The sequence below is a fragment of the Rhinocladiella mackenziei genome (genome assembly GCF_000835555.1).
Source record: "Rhinocladiella mackenziei CBS 650.93 unplaced genomic scaffold supercont1.4, whole genome shotgun sequence".
In the NCBI taxonomy this organism is placed as follows: domain Eukaryota; kingdom Fungi; phylum Ascomycota; class Eurotiomycetes; order Chaetothyriales; family Herpotrichiellaceae; genus Rhinocladiella; species Rhinocladiella mackenziei.
This window is the reverse complement of record NW_013550601.1, coordinates 167,213-184,500: the sequence shown is the minus strand read 5'-3', so window position 1 is coordinate 184,500 and position 17,288 is coordinate 167,213. Positions and strand designations below refer to the sequence as shown.

The following is a 17,288-nucleotide window of genomic DNA, read 5'->3' as shown; positions in this document are numbered from 1 at the left end:
CGCCCCTAGATATTTTCAGCCTCAGTGTATTACCAGTACTGCTTCTATTGAAATCGAAACAATGTTGTGACAGCGTGGCATCCTCCTCATGTCACGGGCGCATTCAGCTCCGGCGAATTCTCCCTGGAATCAGCCTCAGCCTCGTTCGTTTTACTAGGCAGTGCTTTTACGATATCTCTACCGAGCCAGCCATATCCAGCAAGACAACACATCAGGGATGCTAGTCGAACATCTAGATCGCAGGCAGGCAGTCAGGCAGCAGTTCGTCGCTCAACTTTTCCCCGGATATGTATGTCCCGAGGGTAAACAAGAGACACGCAGTTATATGTCAAGCATCCTGCAGCTCTCAGACGCAAATGAAAACATGTAATCGTGCATGACAGCCTTGGCAGCCTTAACAGCCTTGTTGCGAAGTATTAATTTATGTTTCATGTCACAAAATCTCCACCATCTCCTGGCATGATTAAATTAATGATACTGTCGATAACAGGATACCTGATTGGATCCATGTACATATTCACAAGGGTCGTCGAATTTCATTCGTCCATGTCTACGTAGACCCCCCACACAACTTGGTCTCCATCTGTCCCTGAATCCAGGGATATCCATGTCCTGTTTTCTCTTCCATGGCATCCTGCTTTTTATGAACAAATCATTATTGCTAGCTTTGCCGGGACTGCTGGTCCTGTCTTACTGAATCCCATATTCAAACAAACCATACCCGTTTTCTTGCGGCCGGTTTAACACACCACTACCTGGCCCCATCACAACGCCATCAAAATACCCGTACCAGCCTTAGTTGAAGTTGGGAAGGGAAAAAAAAGAGAGAGAAAGAAAAAGAAAAAAGAAAAAAAAAAGACACATCAATAGTCCGCCATCTCATTGAAATCAGAAGGTAAACCTCCAACGCCATCATCATGCTATGGTGAGGTAGCTTCGTGGATTGTATACGAGAAGCCTGGTGTCCTGTTCCTTCGGATCACCGCCTTTGAATCAGATCATATGGCCGTAATGCCAGAAAATCCATACATCTGCGTTGTGTTGTGCATAATATGTCCAGGTGTAGGAGGGACGTAATTTCCTTGATAAGGCGGGTTTTGGGCTGAAAAGTCCGCATTTTTGTACAAAGGATTGACAATCCCGCCTGGATATTTGGGACGAGGAGATAGACCAGTTGGTGGTGCCGGGGGTGCAGATGAAGTCGAGGAAGAATAGTATGTAGATGTGGTGCTCCCGTTGTCGTACTCGGGAGCATTGCTATTCCAGCCCCATTTTTCTTTAAGGTCGTCATGGATGAATGTGACCCGCCAGCCGGTTTCTTTCTTTATCCGGTCGAAAATTTGTAAAACTTCTTCTTGTTCTCGTCGGACCGTAAGGTTTTCTCCTGCCACAGCGAGACATCGAATAGAAGCCGAGGCCACACCCCTGTCCTTGACATGGGCGACTATGCCACATATCAGTCTAGAATGATAGACTCTCATTTCCCGCATTTCATCAGCTGTCTGGGGTTGGATGCCGGCTAATGGATGGACGGATCCGAGTAACGCCATGGCAGTATGGTAGAAGAGCCTTGCCACGATTGTCGTCCTCTTGATGAGCCAAACTTCGGGAAAAGCACTTTTTGACGATGTCATGTATGTTGGGACATAGGCCATGGCATGCATTGTTGGCGGGACACAACGGTGCCAACGATCACAAAATTGTTTCAGTCCCAGCCATTGTTGATGTCTCTGATGTAAGCGGACCTGTTCCGCATGAACACTGGCGTCTTGAAACCGTGGCTGTGCCGTCGACCGAAAATTCGTGATCTTCGATAGAATCCACAACATTTTGTGTGTCCAGTCCTCTTCATTTCCGCCGACATGCTGAGGATTCATCGTCATGTCAATGCCCCAAGTATCAGGATCCCAAGCGACGCCCCAGTTGAAGTGGAGGCAGCTGAACAGCTCGAGTCCGACATTCAGCCAAAAACAGGCAGCTCCGATGCCAGTTGCCGTGGCATCCCATCGACATTCTTTGATCAAGGCTCGGGCACCAGCAATGTGATTCATTCGTTGTAGGGCTTTCTCGGACATAACTTCATAGACATTGAGAATGGTGGCTGCGGTGGCGCAGAGGACACTGTCTCTATCTGGATTTTGAAGAGACTTTAGCAGCAGTTGTGTGGCGTTGTTGTAATAATTCAATGCATGCTCTTCTGGATAGACCGAGTTCACTAGGGTCAGGTGGCGAACACCACACGCTAGCAACGCGTACTTCAGCATGGGCTCCCGCAGAGCTTGGAACGGAATAAGGCGAGAAAAATGTTTTTGGGAATCCATCGAGTCCATCCACAGCCCCACTTCTTCTACGAAGACCTGCATGTATAATACCTCGTTCCGGTCATCCAGATAGACAGGTGTTTGATCCTGTTCGGCGGGTACCAGCATCGGTGGTTCGTAAGACTGTCTCAAACTTTGAGATGGCTCGGAGTAGGAAGCCATTGCACTCGCAGCTTCGTCGTAGCCTTGACTAGTTGCACTGGCGTACATTGCCTGGGATGATTCAGCATAAGAACTGGGATAAGACTGTTGAGGTGGAAGTGGTTGATGTGGAATGATTGGCACGTCGATTTGACCATAGTCGTAGTTCATGTCCGTCACGTCCAATCTCTGTCGTTTGGGTTCGGGTTCGAGTGGATGGTATCTCTCCAAACCACCCTTGTATTCGGAGGCAATTTCACGAGAATCATCTTGAAATGCGATTCTCCAATCGTGGGTCGGAGGAAGTAAATAAGGCGGTTTCTCGCATTGGATATCGATAAAGTTCAATCGTACACCACGTTTGCATTTGCGATTGGACTTTTTGCAGTTCTGACAATGTGGAAGACCCTCATCACATTTGAGGTGTCGTTCTCGGCAAGTAAGACATCCGGTCCTGACTCGTTTCGGCTTTGTCGCTGGGACATTGTCCGGTCTAGCCTGAGGAGGAGGAGCCTCAGGCTCAGTCATCGAAAGAGGGCTGTTTTGCAAGGTTCGGCCAGTGGGTGTCGATTTGGTCGACGAGTCCCGGGTCATGGAAGTCGGCTCATTGATCACCGCATCTGCGGCTGCGTAGGGCGGGGTCAAGAGTGTAGGCCTAGAGTGAAATATCTTTTCGGAATCCTGCTTTCGAGGTAGTTCAGAGTGCCACGACGATTGTGGGGGAGTAGTTTGCGTAGGTGCCGTTGTAGAGGCGAGGAGAGAATCGCTACTCGACAGAGGAAGAGCCGCAGCAGGCGGGTATGTGGAAGGATGGTTTTGCGCCAGCTTGAATTTCTTTACGGGAAGATCATGGCCGGTTGGGTCTGAAAGAGAGGTCCCCTCTCTGGGGATGGAGAGGATTTCGGGTGCTCTTTGCACAGAAGCGTTTTTCAGGTGCAGCGATGTAAAGGAGAGTCGAGGATGGACTGGTCTCGCGAGGGGGTTTTCAGGACTGTTTGCGGGATACCTGTTGGACCAGAATTAGTATGCGCAATGTACCAGACACATAATGCATAAGAAGTCCTTGCAAACACAACTGTGGCGTTCTGAGATCGATCGCATAGACATTCTGTGCAAAACTGTTGTAATTTTTGCGAGGTGTTAGGCAAGACTTGCCCCAAGAACATGTGTGTCGCAGCTTCAAGGGGTTCAAACTGCGACTGGGGTTGCAGGACATGCAAGCGTGTTGCACAAGCAGCCTCCTGCAATAAATGACGACATTTTCTCCCTCCACCTACAAATGCCCTGCGGCCATTTTGGAAAGCATGACAGACACTGATAAACACTCTCGGCGTACCTTTACAGGTTGGGGCTCGACGGTATGGTGACGAGGCTGGCAGAGGATGCTGAGGGAGAACGATCAGGTCAGAAAGGTTTGCAATATGAAATGCAACGACGGTGGGGGAAAGTTGAGTCGGCGGGTATGGGGAATTATGAAAGAAAAGACGAGGTGGACGAGGGAGGCCTGGCATGGAAGGGATTTGAGTTCAGCGGCATCTTGATCGAGGTGGACTGCTGGTCGATCCCGACGTTCCAGGAGTCTGGCTCGCAGAGGGATAAAGTGTGGCTTCCTGACTGTGATGCTAGATCAGCTTGACTGAGACTGTCGAGAAACCTTAAAAGCAATGGAGGAGACGTAGCTAGGATCAGAGGTGATTGGTGTGATCGCCAGAAGATGTCAGGGGACTATTGCTGCGCAAATGACAAGTCCGCCACCGCATCGAGAAGTCAAGGGAGATGGCCGAAAACTTAGAACCTCTTCTGGCCGTCTACTGGACAATCGCAAGTGGTTTCAGCCGGGGGAGAAACTTCAGACGCTCGTTAGAGGCGCGGAGGGAGCCTAAAGGCTAAAGCACAAGACCCCGGAGGGGCTGACCACTAAACTGCTATGGGTACTAGGATGTCGCTAGCAGGTACCTTTCTGCTGGAGTTCCAGTTGAGAGATACATGGCGCAGGGTCGGTTGAGCATTGCTAGTGGACGACTGCCAGCCTGATGGACTCATCAACAATCAAATCTTGGAGCAAGGTAAACCCTTCCATCCGACCTGCTTTACGTACTGCCGCTGGCGATGAGCAGGGCGGACTGAGCGATCAACACAATTTGGGAGTACAAGCAACATTCCACATACCATATTGATTGACCAGGGGGGTTAGATGGTATCTTCCATGATTCCATCTTTGATGCCCTGGGTTTGGTCTGGAGTGTGCCGCGGAGGAGACAAACTGCTGCTAGGGGGGCTGGATGATTTGTACTTTCCTGCTCGATTGATACTCCGGCAATCGCCAAGATGGGCCTGTCGTGCTGTCTTCATCCCGGTGTTACTGTGGCCTGTCGGCAATTTTGATCTGTTGACGTTTTCTCTTTCTTTTTTGGTCACTCGATCGCCTCTCCATCTTACCAGTTCCAAAAGAGCATTCTCCCCGTCCCATCAGTCCCACCACCAGCTGTCAATCATCTCATCACCGGCCATCTCTTTCTCTTCCCGAGCGCTGTGGCCTGCGATAACCAAAGCCTTTCGTCTCCATCAGGACGCAGAGCTTTGATTCATTCTCGCGTTTGGTACATCCCACGTCCTAGTCGGGATAGTCCCTGCAAATGGTCAAATGGTGATTTCAGCACATTCTGGGATTGGAATCTCTCTTCGCTTGGGGATCCCCTCCCGCATAAACTGTTGCCCTTTTTCAGACTCGCTTGTAGTAACGCATCAAAATCCCTCAGCTCTGGGTGGGCTCATACGTAGTTGTGACCTGTCGGCGTTGTTACCAGCGTACAAAAGAGCCAACATTCGGCCCGGCCTGGACTCGCCTTAGGCTGTTCTTGGGGTATCTGAGCGGTTTGGACCTACCATTCTCGGTCACTTCGTTTATGTCTGTCTTCCTCTCTGGGCGATTTCCCGCCTACCCCTGCTTTAAAGCGACTTTGTGTTCGCTTCGAGATACGAAAAGGACTTTGGATGTGGCTTGAACCACGTGGCAGCTGGCGCCCATGGTCATCTCTATGCGACTGATGGTGGTTCGAGCTTCACAGCACTAAGGTCTCATGTCCTAGTGACTTCTGATACCATGGTGGAGACAGTTTTCTTCCTTCTCCAATCCCTGTTCAGCGCAAAACTTTTCCCAGCTGGAGGATTCTACCCCAGCTCTTTCGCCCTCTCGAGCGAATCGCCTTCTGCAGTTGAAACTTGTCGAATCTCATCTATGAACGGAATCTTAATCCTCACACTGGTTAAGAGTGGGTAGCCTAACAACCGTTGAACTCTTCAGGCTGTAGCGGGTAAAGATGACGCAGACTAGGATATTGTTCTCGCTTGAGCCTCATGAAATGACATGTGTGAGACATTGTACGTCAAACCTCTCATGCAATGTGATAACCTTATGGTAAACGTGACATCCGGAAATAGTAGGACTATATTGGGCATCATCAAGTAGGGACAGGGAAAAGTGTAGTTTGATAATATTATATATATAAAAAGAACGCGAAAATTTGCGTGATTTATGCCGCAGAAATAATGCTCGCTGTATGTATCCTACCTCATGCATATGTCGGCAGTATTCTCACGTATCCACAGTGGCCCAGGGGTAAGGCGTGTCACTCGTATGATTTTCATGATGACAAGATCATCGGTTCGAATCCGATAGTGAGCAATGCGCAAATGTTGCTTTCTTTTTGTCTTCTTGCGCAGCGCCCCTTGGTTTTTGGGCTCCCAAAAGTGGCAGTGTGTGCGGCGTCACAGGCCAAATGTTGCCTAGCCGGGAACTCACGTGAACCGATTTGGGCAAGCATCTGTTTTCATCTTCATTTCGTGCAGCGCATTTGAATAAGACATCCCCTGATATGTGATATGTGAAATGCGTCAACTCTCTTTCGAAAAGATAGGCGCTGATGAGGCCGTGAGTATTCCGTGAGAAAATGTCCTAATGGGAGCCTCCATTCTGCGAATGTCGAGCAATCCACTGGACTGAATTAAGTGGCAGATTTTTGGACTCATATTCGACTCGGATGCCGTTCTCGTCGACCCCAAAATATTAAATCTGACGAGAAGATCATGGAACAAGAACCTGCGGTACCATCTTACGTCCTTCGAGGCCATGAGTCCCCAATCCACGCTCTCCACTTGTACGCAGGCAACACGTATCTTGTATCAGGCGACAGTGAAGGCTGGATAGTGATATGGAGCCTTTCCTCCAAACGTCCAGCCGCAACCTGGAAAGCGCACGTTGGCGGAGTCATGCAAATCAAGCACTGGACGGACGAGAGACTGGTCAGGTGCGTGGATGTTTCTTTCTTGATAAAACTTTCATTGATGTGGCTTGCTAGTCATGGAAGAGATCATAAACTGCGAGTCTGGAAAGTCCAATCTGAGGACTTTGCTGGCCTCAGCACAAAGTTACCTGCGGATGGTGCTCTTCCAGATCAAACGCAGCCATGGCTATTGCACTCGTGTTCTGTAAACGCCCTCAACTTCTGTGCCTTTTCGCTTTGCGACGAGGATGCGCAACAGCCAGCAATCAAAGAGCCGACACCACAATTGGTCGCTTCGCCCAATGGACTAGATTCAGGCGGCATCGACATCTTCCAGCTCCCGTCGGAGCGTCGTGTGTCCCAAATACACGCTGATAAAAACACCACGTCCGGTATGGTCATGGCGGTCTCTTTGTTTCATGAGACCAGTTCCTCGAGACTCGTCCTGGTGTCAGGCTATGAGGATGGTCGGGTGATGGTTCATATCCACCAAGGAGACCTCGGAGCTAATGGACAATGGCAAAAGCTGATGGCTGGCAAGCCGCATACACAGCCAGTTCTTTCTGTCGACATCCTTCCTTCCAAGGAGCATTTCATCTCCTCAAGCGCTGATGCCACGATTGCTAAATACCCTTTGCTGCTCTCGGAGAATCCATCTGAGACTCAGAGTGAAGTTCAACCGGAAAGGGCCATGAAAACAAAACACGCCGGCCAACAGGGCCTGAGCATCCGTTGCGACGGCAAGATCTTTGCCACGGCCGGATGGGACGGGCGTGTGCGTGTTTACTCTTCGAAAACTATGAACCAGCTAGCCGTCTTGAAGTGGCACAAAGTAGGATGTTATGCCACAGCATTCGCAGATGTCCATTCACGCACTGGCGACCCGGAGCCAGGATCTGATTCACCATCTCATACTTCTACTGAATTGATACAGCCACATAACGCCCTCATTGCAATTAAGCGTCAACGCGAGGAGAAGGCCCGCTCCACCCACTGGTTAGCAGCCGGCGGCAAAGACGGCAAAATATCATTATGGGACATTTATTGATCCATTAGATTGTACCACTTTATTGATATAGTTTTTGAAGTTTCATCTTCCTCTCTCTTTATCCTTGTGTAGCTCCTGGCCTGGTAAACTGTGCTGAAGGTCATAATGCTCGTCTTTCGCTATCTGTTCCGAAACCTGTTATTCCTCTCTCCTCCCCCCCTTCCTTCTCCTTTTTTTTTTTTTTTTTTTTTTCTTTTTGCGCCTTTTCATAGACCAAAGGTTCTAGATTTTGTTTTTGTCCACAGAATCCTCAATCCTATCAAGGTAATCTTCTCGGTTGGCTTCTTTCTTAGCCTTCGGCACAACTTAACGTGGCTCGAGAATGACATTGTCAATGAGCCTCACACTTCTTTGATTCAGCTCCTCGTTGGTATTGGGATTGTCAACGGGCCAGACAATCATTGCAGCACTCAATATCGCCCCGCGTCTCGGATTGATCTTTTGTTTGTCCTCAAGCATCGTCATATTATCAGGATCGCTCAATGCAATGTAGTCAATCTCCAAGCGCGCACTTCCCCCAAGTCTACCGTCTTTTCTTTTTGTCCTTGATTGTTGGGCGAAAACTTCGTACGCCGCATCTCTGATCTTCTTCACTGATAATTCACCGACCTTGTAGAGATTTTGAGCAGCAAAAAGAGCCCGGGATAGCACGACGACGTCCTTTCTTCGTCGTTCCCCTAGATACGTATTCCGACTGCTCATGGCCAACCCGTCTGGATCTCTGCTAGTCGGAATCACTCGTACTTCGGTGGGAATGTGAAAATCTTTTACCATACGTTTGATCAAGACAGATTGCTGGATATCTTTCTGGCCGAAGTAGACTCGATCTGCTTGAACAATATTGAACAATTTAGCGCACACGGTTGCAACACCTCGGAAGAAGATCGGACGAGATTTTCCTTCAAGTTGATTTCCCAAAGGAGTGATCGTGACGAATGAGCCGTCTCCTGCCATGTCCGACGTGGGTGGTAGGGTCGGGTACATGACCTTGACGGTGGGTGCAAAAATACCCCGAATTGTAGAGTCTTTGTTCGGCCCTGACGAGGCGGCATGTTCATCTTGCACTTGCTGCAATTTCCTCACGTCTTCTTCCCATGTTTGAGGGTATGAATCAAGATCCTCATGAGCAGCAAATTGTGTAGGGTTGACGAAGATGGAGACAAACACATCTGTGTTCTCTCTCAAAGCATGTCTCACTAGCGAGAGGTGGCCCTCATGTAGTGCCCCCATCGTTGCAACGAAGCCTACTTCCCTTCCCTCCCTGAACATTTTCTTGCGCAACTCTCGTAGCGGTGGCACATCGCGGAAGACGGGGAAGGGTGCTGCTGGAATACTCGAACTCGAACTCCATCGAATATTCTGCAAAGTTCGTAGCCTTTTTGTCCATGGTGATAGGGCTAGTTGTTGCCGCCACACTGACTTTCCCAGGGTTGGTATGCGGCACGCTCTCAATGCGGTTTCCATGGCTGCAAATTTCGTGGAATCAAGGCTCGTAAAGCGAGGTGAGATGTCGGCGGGGTAGGCAACAGCTTCATTTTGAACGCCTTGAGCTCACCGCCGTGCGAAGGTGAGTCAAAGTGTTCATGATAGAAAGTGCGGCGTGGTGTGTAGAAGGCTGGAAGCCGGGGTCGGGGAATAGAGCGGCTGATGCTCTGCGTGGGTACTTCCAATCGGAGAAGCTGCTTCGCATTTCCACTTCCAAAAAGAAAAAAAATTGTACGAAACTGCGCATAATTTTCCCCGTCGTCGACCTTTGTCTTAGATTGTGCAGGCCTTCACACCACCCAGACCGAGGGCTGGCTGTATTTCATCCCCTCTTTTGCCTACAATGGCAGATGATGGCCTGCTTCTGAATTTTGCGGTCTCTGAGAACCCCACCTCCCGTGTCCAGAAGTTCAAAGGTGGGTCGTGGAAAGATCGTTTGAGAGCGAAGCGGTTTGCCCAAAGAGGCGGACAGAGAAGACGAGAGAGTGCGAACACTGTCCCTGTACTGCCACGACACTCAAAGAATCACCTCGAGAAGACGGAGGATTTCCCGGACTCGAGACCGGTCAAGAGGAGGCGTGAAAATGGATATATATCCAAGTCGGACGAGGTCGCGGGCAAGCGTGGTCCGCAAGACCAGAGGCTGAGTGGACAGAAATCTGTATCAGGCTCTCGTGAAGTTATCTCCTCTCTATTCACCTACAATCCCAAGCCTTGGACGACTGCCGAAGAGCCCAAAGATGCACTTCGAGAAGAAGAACCGGCAGCGCCCTCGAATGCACCACTTGTAGACGGCATAGACACATTCACATCTCTGGGACTCTCACCAGCGGTTGCCACTCAACTCTTGACCAAGATGGACCTCGAATTTCCGACTGCAATCCAGAAGGCGGCGGTGCCTCAGATGTTGAAGGATGACAGTGATGTCTTTATACAATCCGAAACGGGCTCGGGCAAGACCCTCGCGTATCTTCTCCCACTTGTACAACGAATCATGGTGATGTCCGAACTGCGGAAAGACCGACAAGAGACAACTCAAGATTCGTCATTACATCGAGATTCAGGGTTATTCGCAATTATCCTTGCTCCTACACGAGAATTGTGCAAACAGATCTCTGTGGTTCTTGAACGCTTACTTGGGTGTGCACATTACATTGTTGCTGGAACGGTCATTGGTGGTGAAAAGAAGAAATCCGAAAAAGCGAGACTCCGTAAAGGGTTGAATATCTTGGTGGCGACCCCCGGTCGTTTGGTAGACCACCTTGACCATACGAAGGTGCTTGATGTGAGCAGTGTTCGGTGGCTTATTCTCGACGAAGGAGATCGCTTGATGGATTTGGGCTTCGAACAAGACATCACGAAGATTGTCAGGACTCTGGACCAAACGAAGCGGAAGAGTACTAGACCCGGACTGCCTGATCGGCGAACGACGGTCCTTTGCTCAGCGACGTTGAAGATGAATGTCCAGAAATTAGGGGAAATAAGCCTCAAGGATGCTATTCTGATCAAAGGCGACCCAAGCAGCACCGACAACCGAATGGATGGCGAGGGCAATGGCACAGATTCCGCTTTCCTTGCTCCCGCCCAGCTCAAACAATCCTACCTGATTGTCGCAGCCAAATTACGACTGGTGACCCTGGCAGCACTACTAAAACGAACCTTTGCAAGGAAAGGGTCTGTTATGAAAGCTATCGTTTTCGTCTCTTGTGCCGACTCTGTTGAGTTTCATTTCAAAGCATTTACTAGAGCTTCGGAGGCAGAGTCAGAGGGAGACCGGCCCGCGAACGACAACGTATCCGATTCCGACGTCGAGTACGTCAAAGAGTCCACCAAGTCTGCTATAACTTCCCCTGAGGCTGACTCAATCTCCCCATCCGCCACTCTCTCGTCCCCAAACAATCAGATTACCCTGTACAAACTCCATGGCTCCCTCCCTCAAGCAACGCGAACCAGCATAGTAAAACATTTTGCCAACACCACATCGCCTTCTCTCCTTATCGCCACAGATGTTGCCTCGCGAGGCCTCGACCTGCTCAACCTCGATCTAGTAATCGAGTACGATCCCGCTTTCAGTTCTGACGATCATCTACACCGAATAGGCCGTACCGCCCGCTTGGGTCGGGATGGACGCGCCATCATCTTCCTCCTTCCTGGCAAGGAAGAAGGCTACGTCTCCGTACTGAAGAGTTCATACAAGAACTCCTCCGACACATCCCGGAACGTCACGCAGACCTCCGCCGACGAGGTTCTGAAAAAGGGCTTCTCACCTCCCTCTGGCGTCATCCCAACCAAGAACCAGAATCCCGACCGAAATTGGGAAGTCCACACCACCGACTTCCAACTAGAAATTGAGCGTTGGATCCTCTCAAGTCCAGCCACAAAGGAACTTGCAAAACGGGCATTCCAAAGCCATATACGCGCGTACGCCACGCACGTCGCTGCCGAGCGGAAATGGTTTGACATTAAAGACCTGCACCTCGGGCACCTGGCCAAGAGCTTTGGCCTACGCGATCCGCCCGGCAGGGTTAATGTTGTAGGACAAGGGCGGAAGAACTCCGGCCGGAGCCGGAATGGTAGAGCCGATCATCGAGACGCAGACGGTGGCACTGCTACGGACGGGAAGGCCGGTGGACCAGAGCCTGACATGACAGGCAACGTCGACGAGGCCGCGAAGAAAATGCGAGACAGGATCCGGAAGAATAACAAGATGATGATGGGGGGTGGTGCGGATGAGTTCAATATCGCTTAGCAAATAGCAATATCTTCTCCAATGCAGCTGTCCGCGCTAGTTCAAGAGACTGAAAAGGGTTGGAACAATCCCAACTGAGGTGAAAGAGTGATGCTGCTTGTGAAGAGGTCCTGTTCACTCGCGGGATACCCTTTTGAGTACTGTAATTTAATTTTCTATTAGACTTCAAGGACTATGAGCGCAAATTCCTCCCAGCCTCGCCATGCGACCGCTTAAGCACCCTATCGAATTTGTCTGTCTGCCTGCCGCAAGATTTATTCGCTTGTTCTTTCGCTGACATGCCATGCTTTTCACTTTCCTATTCTCATCGGATTTGCAACGGCTTCAACCGCCGCATCTCACTTCATCCCATATATAGCTCCGGAACTATGAATTCTTCCTTGCTCGTGTCTAAATCTTGAAAATGCCACTCTTGCTTCTAATCCCGTCGAAAACACACGTCCCATCCACGGGAACGTACTGCCTCGTGAGTAACTTGATTGCCTCCTGTGCAACCATGCCTCCAATCACACTAGAGATATTATGCAATTCGCCGCCAGAGACTCGTTCGACTTCAGCGGTGGCTTTGTTCAGTTCTTCTTGGGTATCCGCGCTTGATGATGATGTTGTCACATCGAGAAGCCTCGAAGGCTTGACGCTGACGTTGAGAGCGATGAAGATGGGTAGGAGTGATTCCCAGTCATTTTCGAAAAGAGTCGGTAGTCGTGAGAGTGTTTTGGGATCAGAAGTCATGAGTCTCAGGGACGGAAGGGGCTCGTTGTTCGGATTCGTAAGGACACGGACATGCGCGGCGTTTTTGCAAAAGCCTTCGATCTCGGACTCTGGGATAGGGGTTGTTCTTGCCAAAAACTCTTCACTCCTTCGCACCAGTTTTGTGACCTCGGCCACATCGGCTCTTGCTTTTGTTTTGTAGATGGTTTGCAGCTTGATGTACCCTTCGCTAGTGGCTTTCATATCTGGCAATGACCCTGGGAGGGGAAGCACACCGTGGGAATCGAAGAACGTCTTGATCGCGTTCGCAATGATCCAAAAATTTGCCGAGTCACTTTTCAGGTCGATACATGAAGTCATGGACATCATTTCTTTACAACCACTCCCTAGAGGAGGTGGAGCAATGCTTTTCAGGACCGCAGCACATGCTTCATCATAGTTCTCCTCGCCGCCTTCCGGATTGTCTGTTCTTGCCCCGGACCGCACCAAGTCGCGGAATTGGGTCTTTTCCTTGAACGTCGAGGGGTATGTGTCGTTGTGATTTGTCTTCCACTCTCTTAAGTAATGTAGTAAGAGGAGTATGTAAGGGATGTGGCCATGGTCATGATCTGATAATGACCAGATATCGCCGAGTGAATCCACTGCAGAATTCAATTCTGGCCAAGGTGCAAGAAGTCGAAGATCTTGCGTACTCTCGGAATCGGGGTGCGTATCGACGATGGGATATTCATCAGGGAGTTGGATCGAAAAGGAAGCGTAGAAGCCAGCGGATTGAATGTAAATCGCCGGTATTGAATTTTGCTGGGCATAAGAACATATTCGTGTAAGAGGTTCCTGAGCTATCGGGGAACACAGGAGGATGAGGTTGTAGGGTTTGAGGGATCCTGGAACCGGAAGCCATTCGGCCAGAGGAGCAGTAATAGCATGGCCTGTAACGTCGGGATTCAACTCTGACAAAAGACGTTTTGTCTCTTCCGCTCTGGACTTGTGAAGGCTTTCTGATTCTAAGAAGAAATTGACCCCAAGATCCGCCTCAGTAACGTCGGCAGAATCTGCGATTGTGAAGTTTCCAATGCTGGGTAAGATTAAGTTCTTCAAAGTCTCGACGCCAGCGACGCTGCTGTTGGAGCCATGGTGCTCATCGCCGGTGATCAGAAGAACGTGAGACTCTTCCAAAGCACGTTGACCTGAAGCGGCCCATAATCTCAACTGTCGGTCATATTTCTTCTCTTTAGCGCTTGGTGCTTGCAGAGGCACAGGAGTCACTTCGCGTGGAGCGATTTGGGTCATGGCTGGGGCTTAACACGAGGAGGAGCGGCTGGTGAAGAATGAGTCTTCGTTTCCGATTGGCAGTCCAATAGATGCGAAAGCTACAGACATTCCTAGGAGACTTTCATGTCGGGTTGCTGTTTGTAAACACATTTTCATGGTGCACTGGCACCGCAGGAAGACGCCTGGTGAGCAAAATTCAGCGATCGACGTCACCGGAATTCGGGTCAATTGTTGTGCCCCGCGTTGAGCACGGGCATTGTACCAACGAAAAGGCAAACTGCCTGCCCATCCATATAACCGCCACAACGGCACTCGATCGACCAGAAACAGAACAGTCTCCAATAGCGGCAAGCATCGGCTCTGGCCCTGTCCAGCTAGTCATCTGTTTCCGTGTACGTAATCTCAATTAGACGCTTTCGATATATGTACCTGAGAACCATTACAGGCCTTTGCGTCCGCGCGTGTGAGTCGCCGACATGCTCCCCGGTCATGCCACCTTTTCTCAGCTAATACCGTGTAGCTGGGAAGTTGAGATCTCTCTCTACTATATATCGACTTGAGGCTCGCCATTTTGCTCCGTTCAGCGGCACTGCAGCCATTCCCAACCCCACGAGATCCCTCCACACCAATCTCTCCGAAGCTCTCAACATGGCCGCCGAGATTGAGGCGGCGAAGAAAGCGGCTGCCATAGAAGCGGTACGAAATCATTTTCCTGAGAATCCGCGCTTCGTTGGCATCGGATCCGGTACAACAATTGTCTACGTGGTGGAGGCTATTAAAAATTGCGGAGTGGACGTTTCCAGAGTGGGCTTCGTGCCAACAGGATACCAATCTAAGCAACTCATCATAAACGCTGGCCTTGTTCCCATTGAGTTCGACGCCCTTCCGGACGATTCCGTGATTGACATTGCTTTCGACGGCGCGGACGAGGTAGACGAAGAGCTGAATTGCATCAAAGGAGGAGGTGCTTGTCTGTACCAGGAGAAACTCGTGGCCATGCGGGCGGAACAGTTCATTTGTGTTGCCGGTACGCGACCGTCTCCCTGCACTGACTTCCACTAACGAATGATAGACTTTCGAAAACTTCAACCCCGACTAGTCACCAAGTGGCCAACCATTCCCGTAGAAGTCGAACCAAAGGCTGCCCGGCAGGTCATGAAACGACTGCGAATGCTGGGAAGCGTAAGCCCAACAGGAGCAGGCCCATTGATCCGAGAAGGCCACATGGCCAAAGCGGGCCCAGTCAAGACGGACCAGGATTTCTTTATCATCGACGCCCCATTCCCACACCCGCTTCTGATTGGCGAGGATACTTCTGCAGAAAGAAAGGGTGACGGTGAGCATGGTTATTGGGAAGTGGAGCAGCTTGCCAAAGCCATCAAGGATATCAATGGTGTGCTTGCCGTAGGTCTTTTCTGTGGTCCAACCGGCCCCGAGGCCAAAGCGGCTGGAGTGGTAGGAGGCCAAAGACCGGTAGCATGCTATTTTGGCATGGCTGATGGCACTGTATCGTTGCGAAGAGCCCGAGAAAAGCGACATTCCGTTGTCGCCAAATATCCTCCCTTAATACCGGTGCATTCGGTGGAGACTGCTGCGGTCGAAAATTGATAGACCTCTGTGAATGATCATAGATCGACAATGATCTTTCGTATGAATAGAATTGCTTGGCTCGAAATCACTTTGCCTTCCTCTTGACCTCGGTCTCACCCAGTTCACGAATGAAGATGCCGACCGAGCCCTCAGAAATCTCATCCTTGCCGTCCTCAAATCCAGGGCTGATTGCAGTAGCGAGATATTTGCCGTTGGAGCTGAAAGAAATGGCGGCAACACTCGAGGCTAGTTTGGGGTATATCCGAATTCTTCGTTTCGCGACGGCGTCCCAAATCGCCACCACTCCATCTCCACCACCGGTCGCAAAAGTCCCGTGAATGGGATGAAACGTAATCGCGTTCACCGGATAGACGACATCGACATCATCTATGTGTTGACGGTGGCATTTGAATGCATATTTGCGAGCCTGGGACTCATTCGACGGATCAAACCATTCAACCGCGACTCGACCCTCGATGCTGGAGGAAGCGTACCCTTCGTCATTTGGCATGCAATCGACTGCTCTCGTCATGAACTTCAAACTGCTCTCGCGCCTCTGCCATGGTTCAATATCTAGTCTATTTTGGAGCGAATTTGCCGAGCTTTTGCATTCACTTGCGAGTGTTTTTAGTTCGTAGATATGAAGAGCGCGATTTGCCATTGCCACCACAAGCTTGGACGTTGACACGGCGAGCGAAAAAGGTTTGGAAGGTAGGTTGATCGTGGCGGTCGACCACTCTGCATCTCCGCCAGGATGAATGTGCACCGTTGAATCCCAGGCGGCGGAAACGACGAGCGAATGTTCTTTGCTATAGACAACGGACCGGACACCGTTGTCATGCGTGCTCAATACCGTTTGTGTGCCGGAAGCCACATCGATTCTGCGCCATCAGTCTCAGCCTTTTTTTTTTTTTTCAGTTCAAACAGGATGTCACACCTTCGCACGTCCCAGTCTAAGCATGCAGTATAGATTTCATTGTCGTCCTTGCCAAAGCAAACGTCGAGGACCGGAGCTCGATGCTCGAATTTAGCAACCTGAGTACATGTTTTTCCGTCAGCGAGTTCGTAGATGTATGCGTGCTTGTCCCATGAGGCCACGGCAAAGCGAAGGGAATCTGGATGTGGTGAGAAGCGCAAGGCAGAGATGGCATCCGCAGGAATATCGGAGACAGAAAATTGACCTAGAGAATTGTAAGAACTTAAATATTATGACAGGGCATGGACTCACTAGACATCTTGAAATCAAGAGCAAATGTTATTTGGTGGTCGTCGTAGTCTTTTCCTGAGGAGCGAAAGTATAGCTTTTTGTTTTGGGGAAACAACGAGATCGAATATTGCCGTTCTTCACCGCTCTGGTACCTGCAGCCCGACAGCCTTGAGGGAACCCCGACCCCAGTCTGCCGCAAGCATGAGGGAAGACCCGAGAAAATAGTCGTTGATTGAATAAAGACTAGTCATACGCAAAAATTATATTCCAACTATGTTTCTGTGTCCAAAAACCGGTGTTTTATGCGAGAATGCTTCGAACGAACATCGCTCGAATTCAGTGAGAATGAATATCCAGACCCAACAAACGTCCCATGCAACCGTGAGAAACTGAAGATAAGCAAAGCTTTTTCCTGCTGGCCAACACGAGAAGATTGGTGTTGATGATGCATGCTCCCAAGAAATGGGCCTAGCGTCAATAC

The 17,288-nt window shown here is 50.1% G+C and overlaps 7 protein-coding genes and 1 non-coding gene across 8 annotated transcripts; 4 read left to right on the top strand and 4 right to left on the bottom strand.

Annotated features, from left to right (window-relative positions):
- Positions 1-998: 998 nt before the first annotated feature.
- Positions 999-3,056, bottom strand: Z518_05201 (uncharacterized protein; the record flags this gene model as incomplete). Its single annotated transcript, XM_013416015.1, has 1 exon — positions 999-3,056. The coding sequence occupies one exon, from the start codon at positions 3,054-3,056 to the stop codon at positions 999-1,001; it is 2,058 nt and encodes a 685-aa protein (XP_013271469.1).
- A 3,008-nt stretch (positions 3,057-6,064) lies between these two features.
- On the top strand, positions 6,065-6,148 carry Z518_05200. The gene has a single exon. It is a non-coding gene; the product is annotated as a tRNA-Thr (tRNA).
- A 400-nt stretch (positions 6,149-6,548) lies between these two features.
- Positions 6,549-7,793, top strand: Z518_05199 (uncharacterized protein; the record flags this gene model as incomplete). Its single annotated transcript, XM_013416014.1, has 1 exon — positions 6,549-7,793. The coding sequence occupies one exon, from the start codon at positions 6,549-6,551 to the stop codon at positions 7,791-7,793; it is 1,245 nt and encodes a 414-aa protein (XP_013271468.1).
- Positions 7,794-8,099: 306 nt separating this feature from the next.
- Positions 8,100-9,257, bottom strand: Z518_05198 (pantoate-beta-alanine ligase; the record flags this gene model as incomplete). Its single annotated transcript, XM_013416013.1, has 1 exon — positions 8,100-9,257. The coding sequence occupies one exon, from the start codon at positions 9,255-9,257 to the stop codon at positions 8,100-8,102; it is 1,158 nt and encodes a 385-aa protein (XP_013271467.1).
- Positions 9,258-9,621: 364 nt separating this feature from the next.
- On the top strand, positions 9,622-12,027 carry Z518_05197 (uncharacterized protein; the record flags this gene model as incomplete). Its single annotated transcript, XM_013416012.1, has 1 exon — positions 9,622-12,027. The coding sequence occupies one exon, from the start codon at positions 9,622-9,624 to the stop codon at positions 12,025-12,027; it is 2,406 nt and encodes an 801-aa protein (XP_013271466.1).
- Positions 12,028-12,417: 390 nt separating this feature from the next.
- Z518_05196 (uncharacterized protein) lies at positions 12,418-14,028 on the bottom strand (the record flags this gene model as incomplete). Its single annotated transcript, XM_013416011.1, has 1 exon — positions 12,418-14,028. The coding sequence occupies one exon, from the start codon at positions 14,026-14,028 to the stop codon at positions 12,418-12,420; it is 1,611 nt and encodes a 536-aa protein (XP_013271465.1).
- Positions 14,029-14,658: 630 nt separating this feature from the next.
- On the top strand, positions 14,659-15,618 carry Z518_05195 (ribose 5-phosphate isomerase A; the record flags this gene model as incomplete). The annotated part of the gene is made up of 2 exons (XM_013416010.1): positions 14,659-15,037; positions 15,083-15,618. 2 exons carry the CDS (start codon positions 14,659-14,661, stop codon positions 15,616-15,618), a joined length of 915 nt encoding a protein of 304 aa, XP_013271464.1.
- Positions 15,619-15,685: 67 nt separating this feature from the next.
- Z518_05194 (uncharacterized protein) lies at positions 15,686-16,835 on the bottom strand (the record flags this gene model as incomplete). Its single annotated transcript, XM_013416009.1, has 3 exons — positions 15,686-16,481; positions 16,538-16,781; positions 16,829-16,835. The coding sequence occupies 3 exons, from the start codon at positions 16,833-16,835 to the stop codon at positions 15,686-15,688; spliced, it is 1,047 nt and encodes a 348-aa protein (XP_013271463.1).
- Positions 16,836-17,288: the final 453 nt, after the last annotated feature.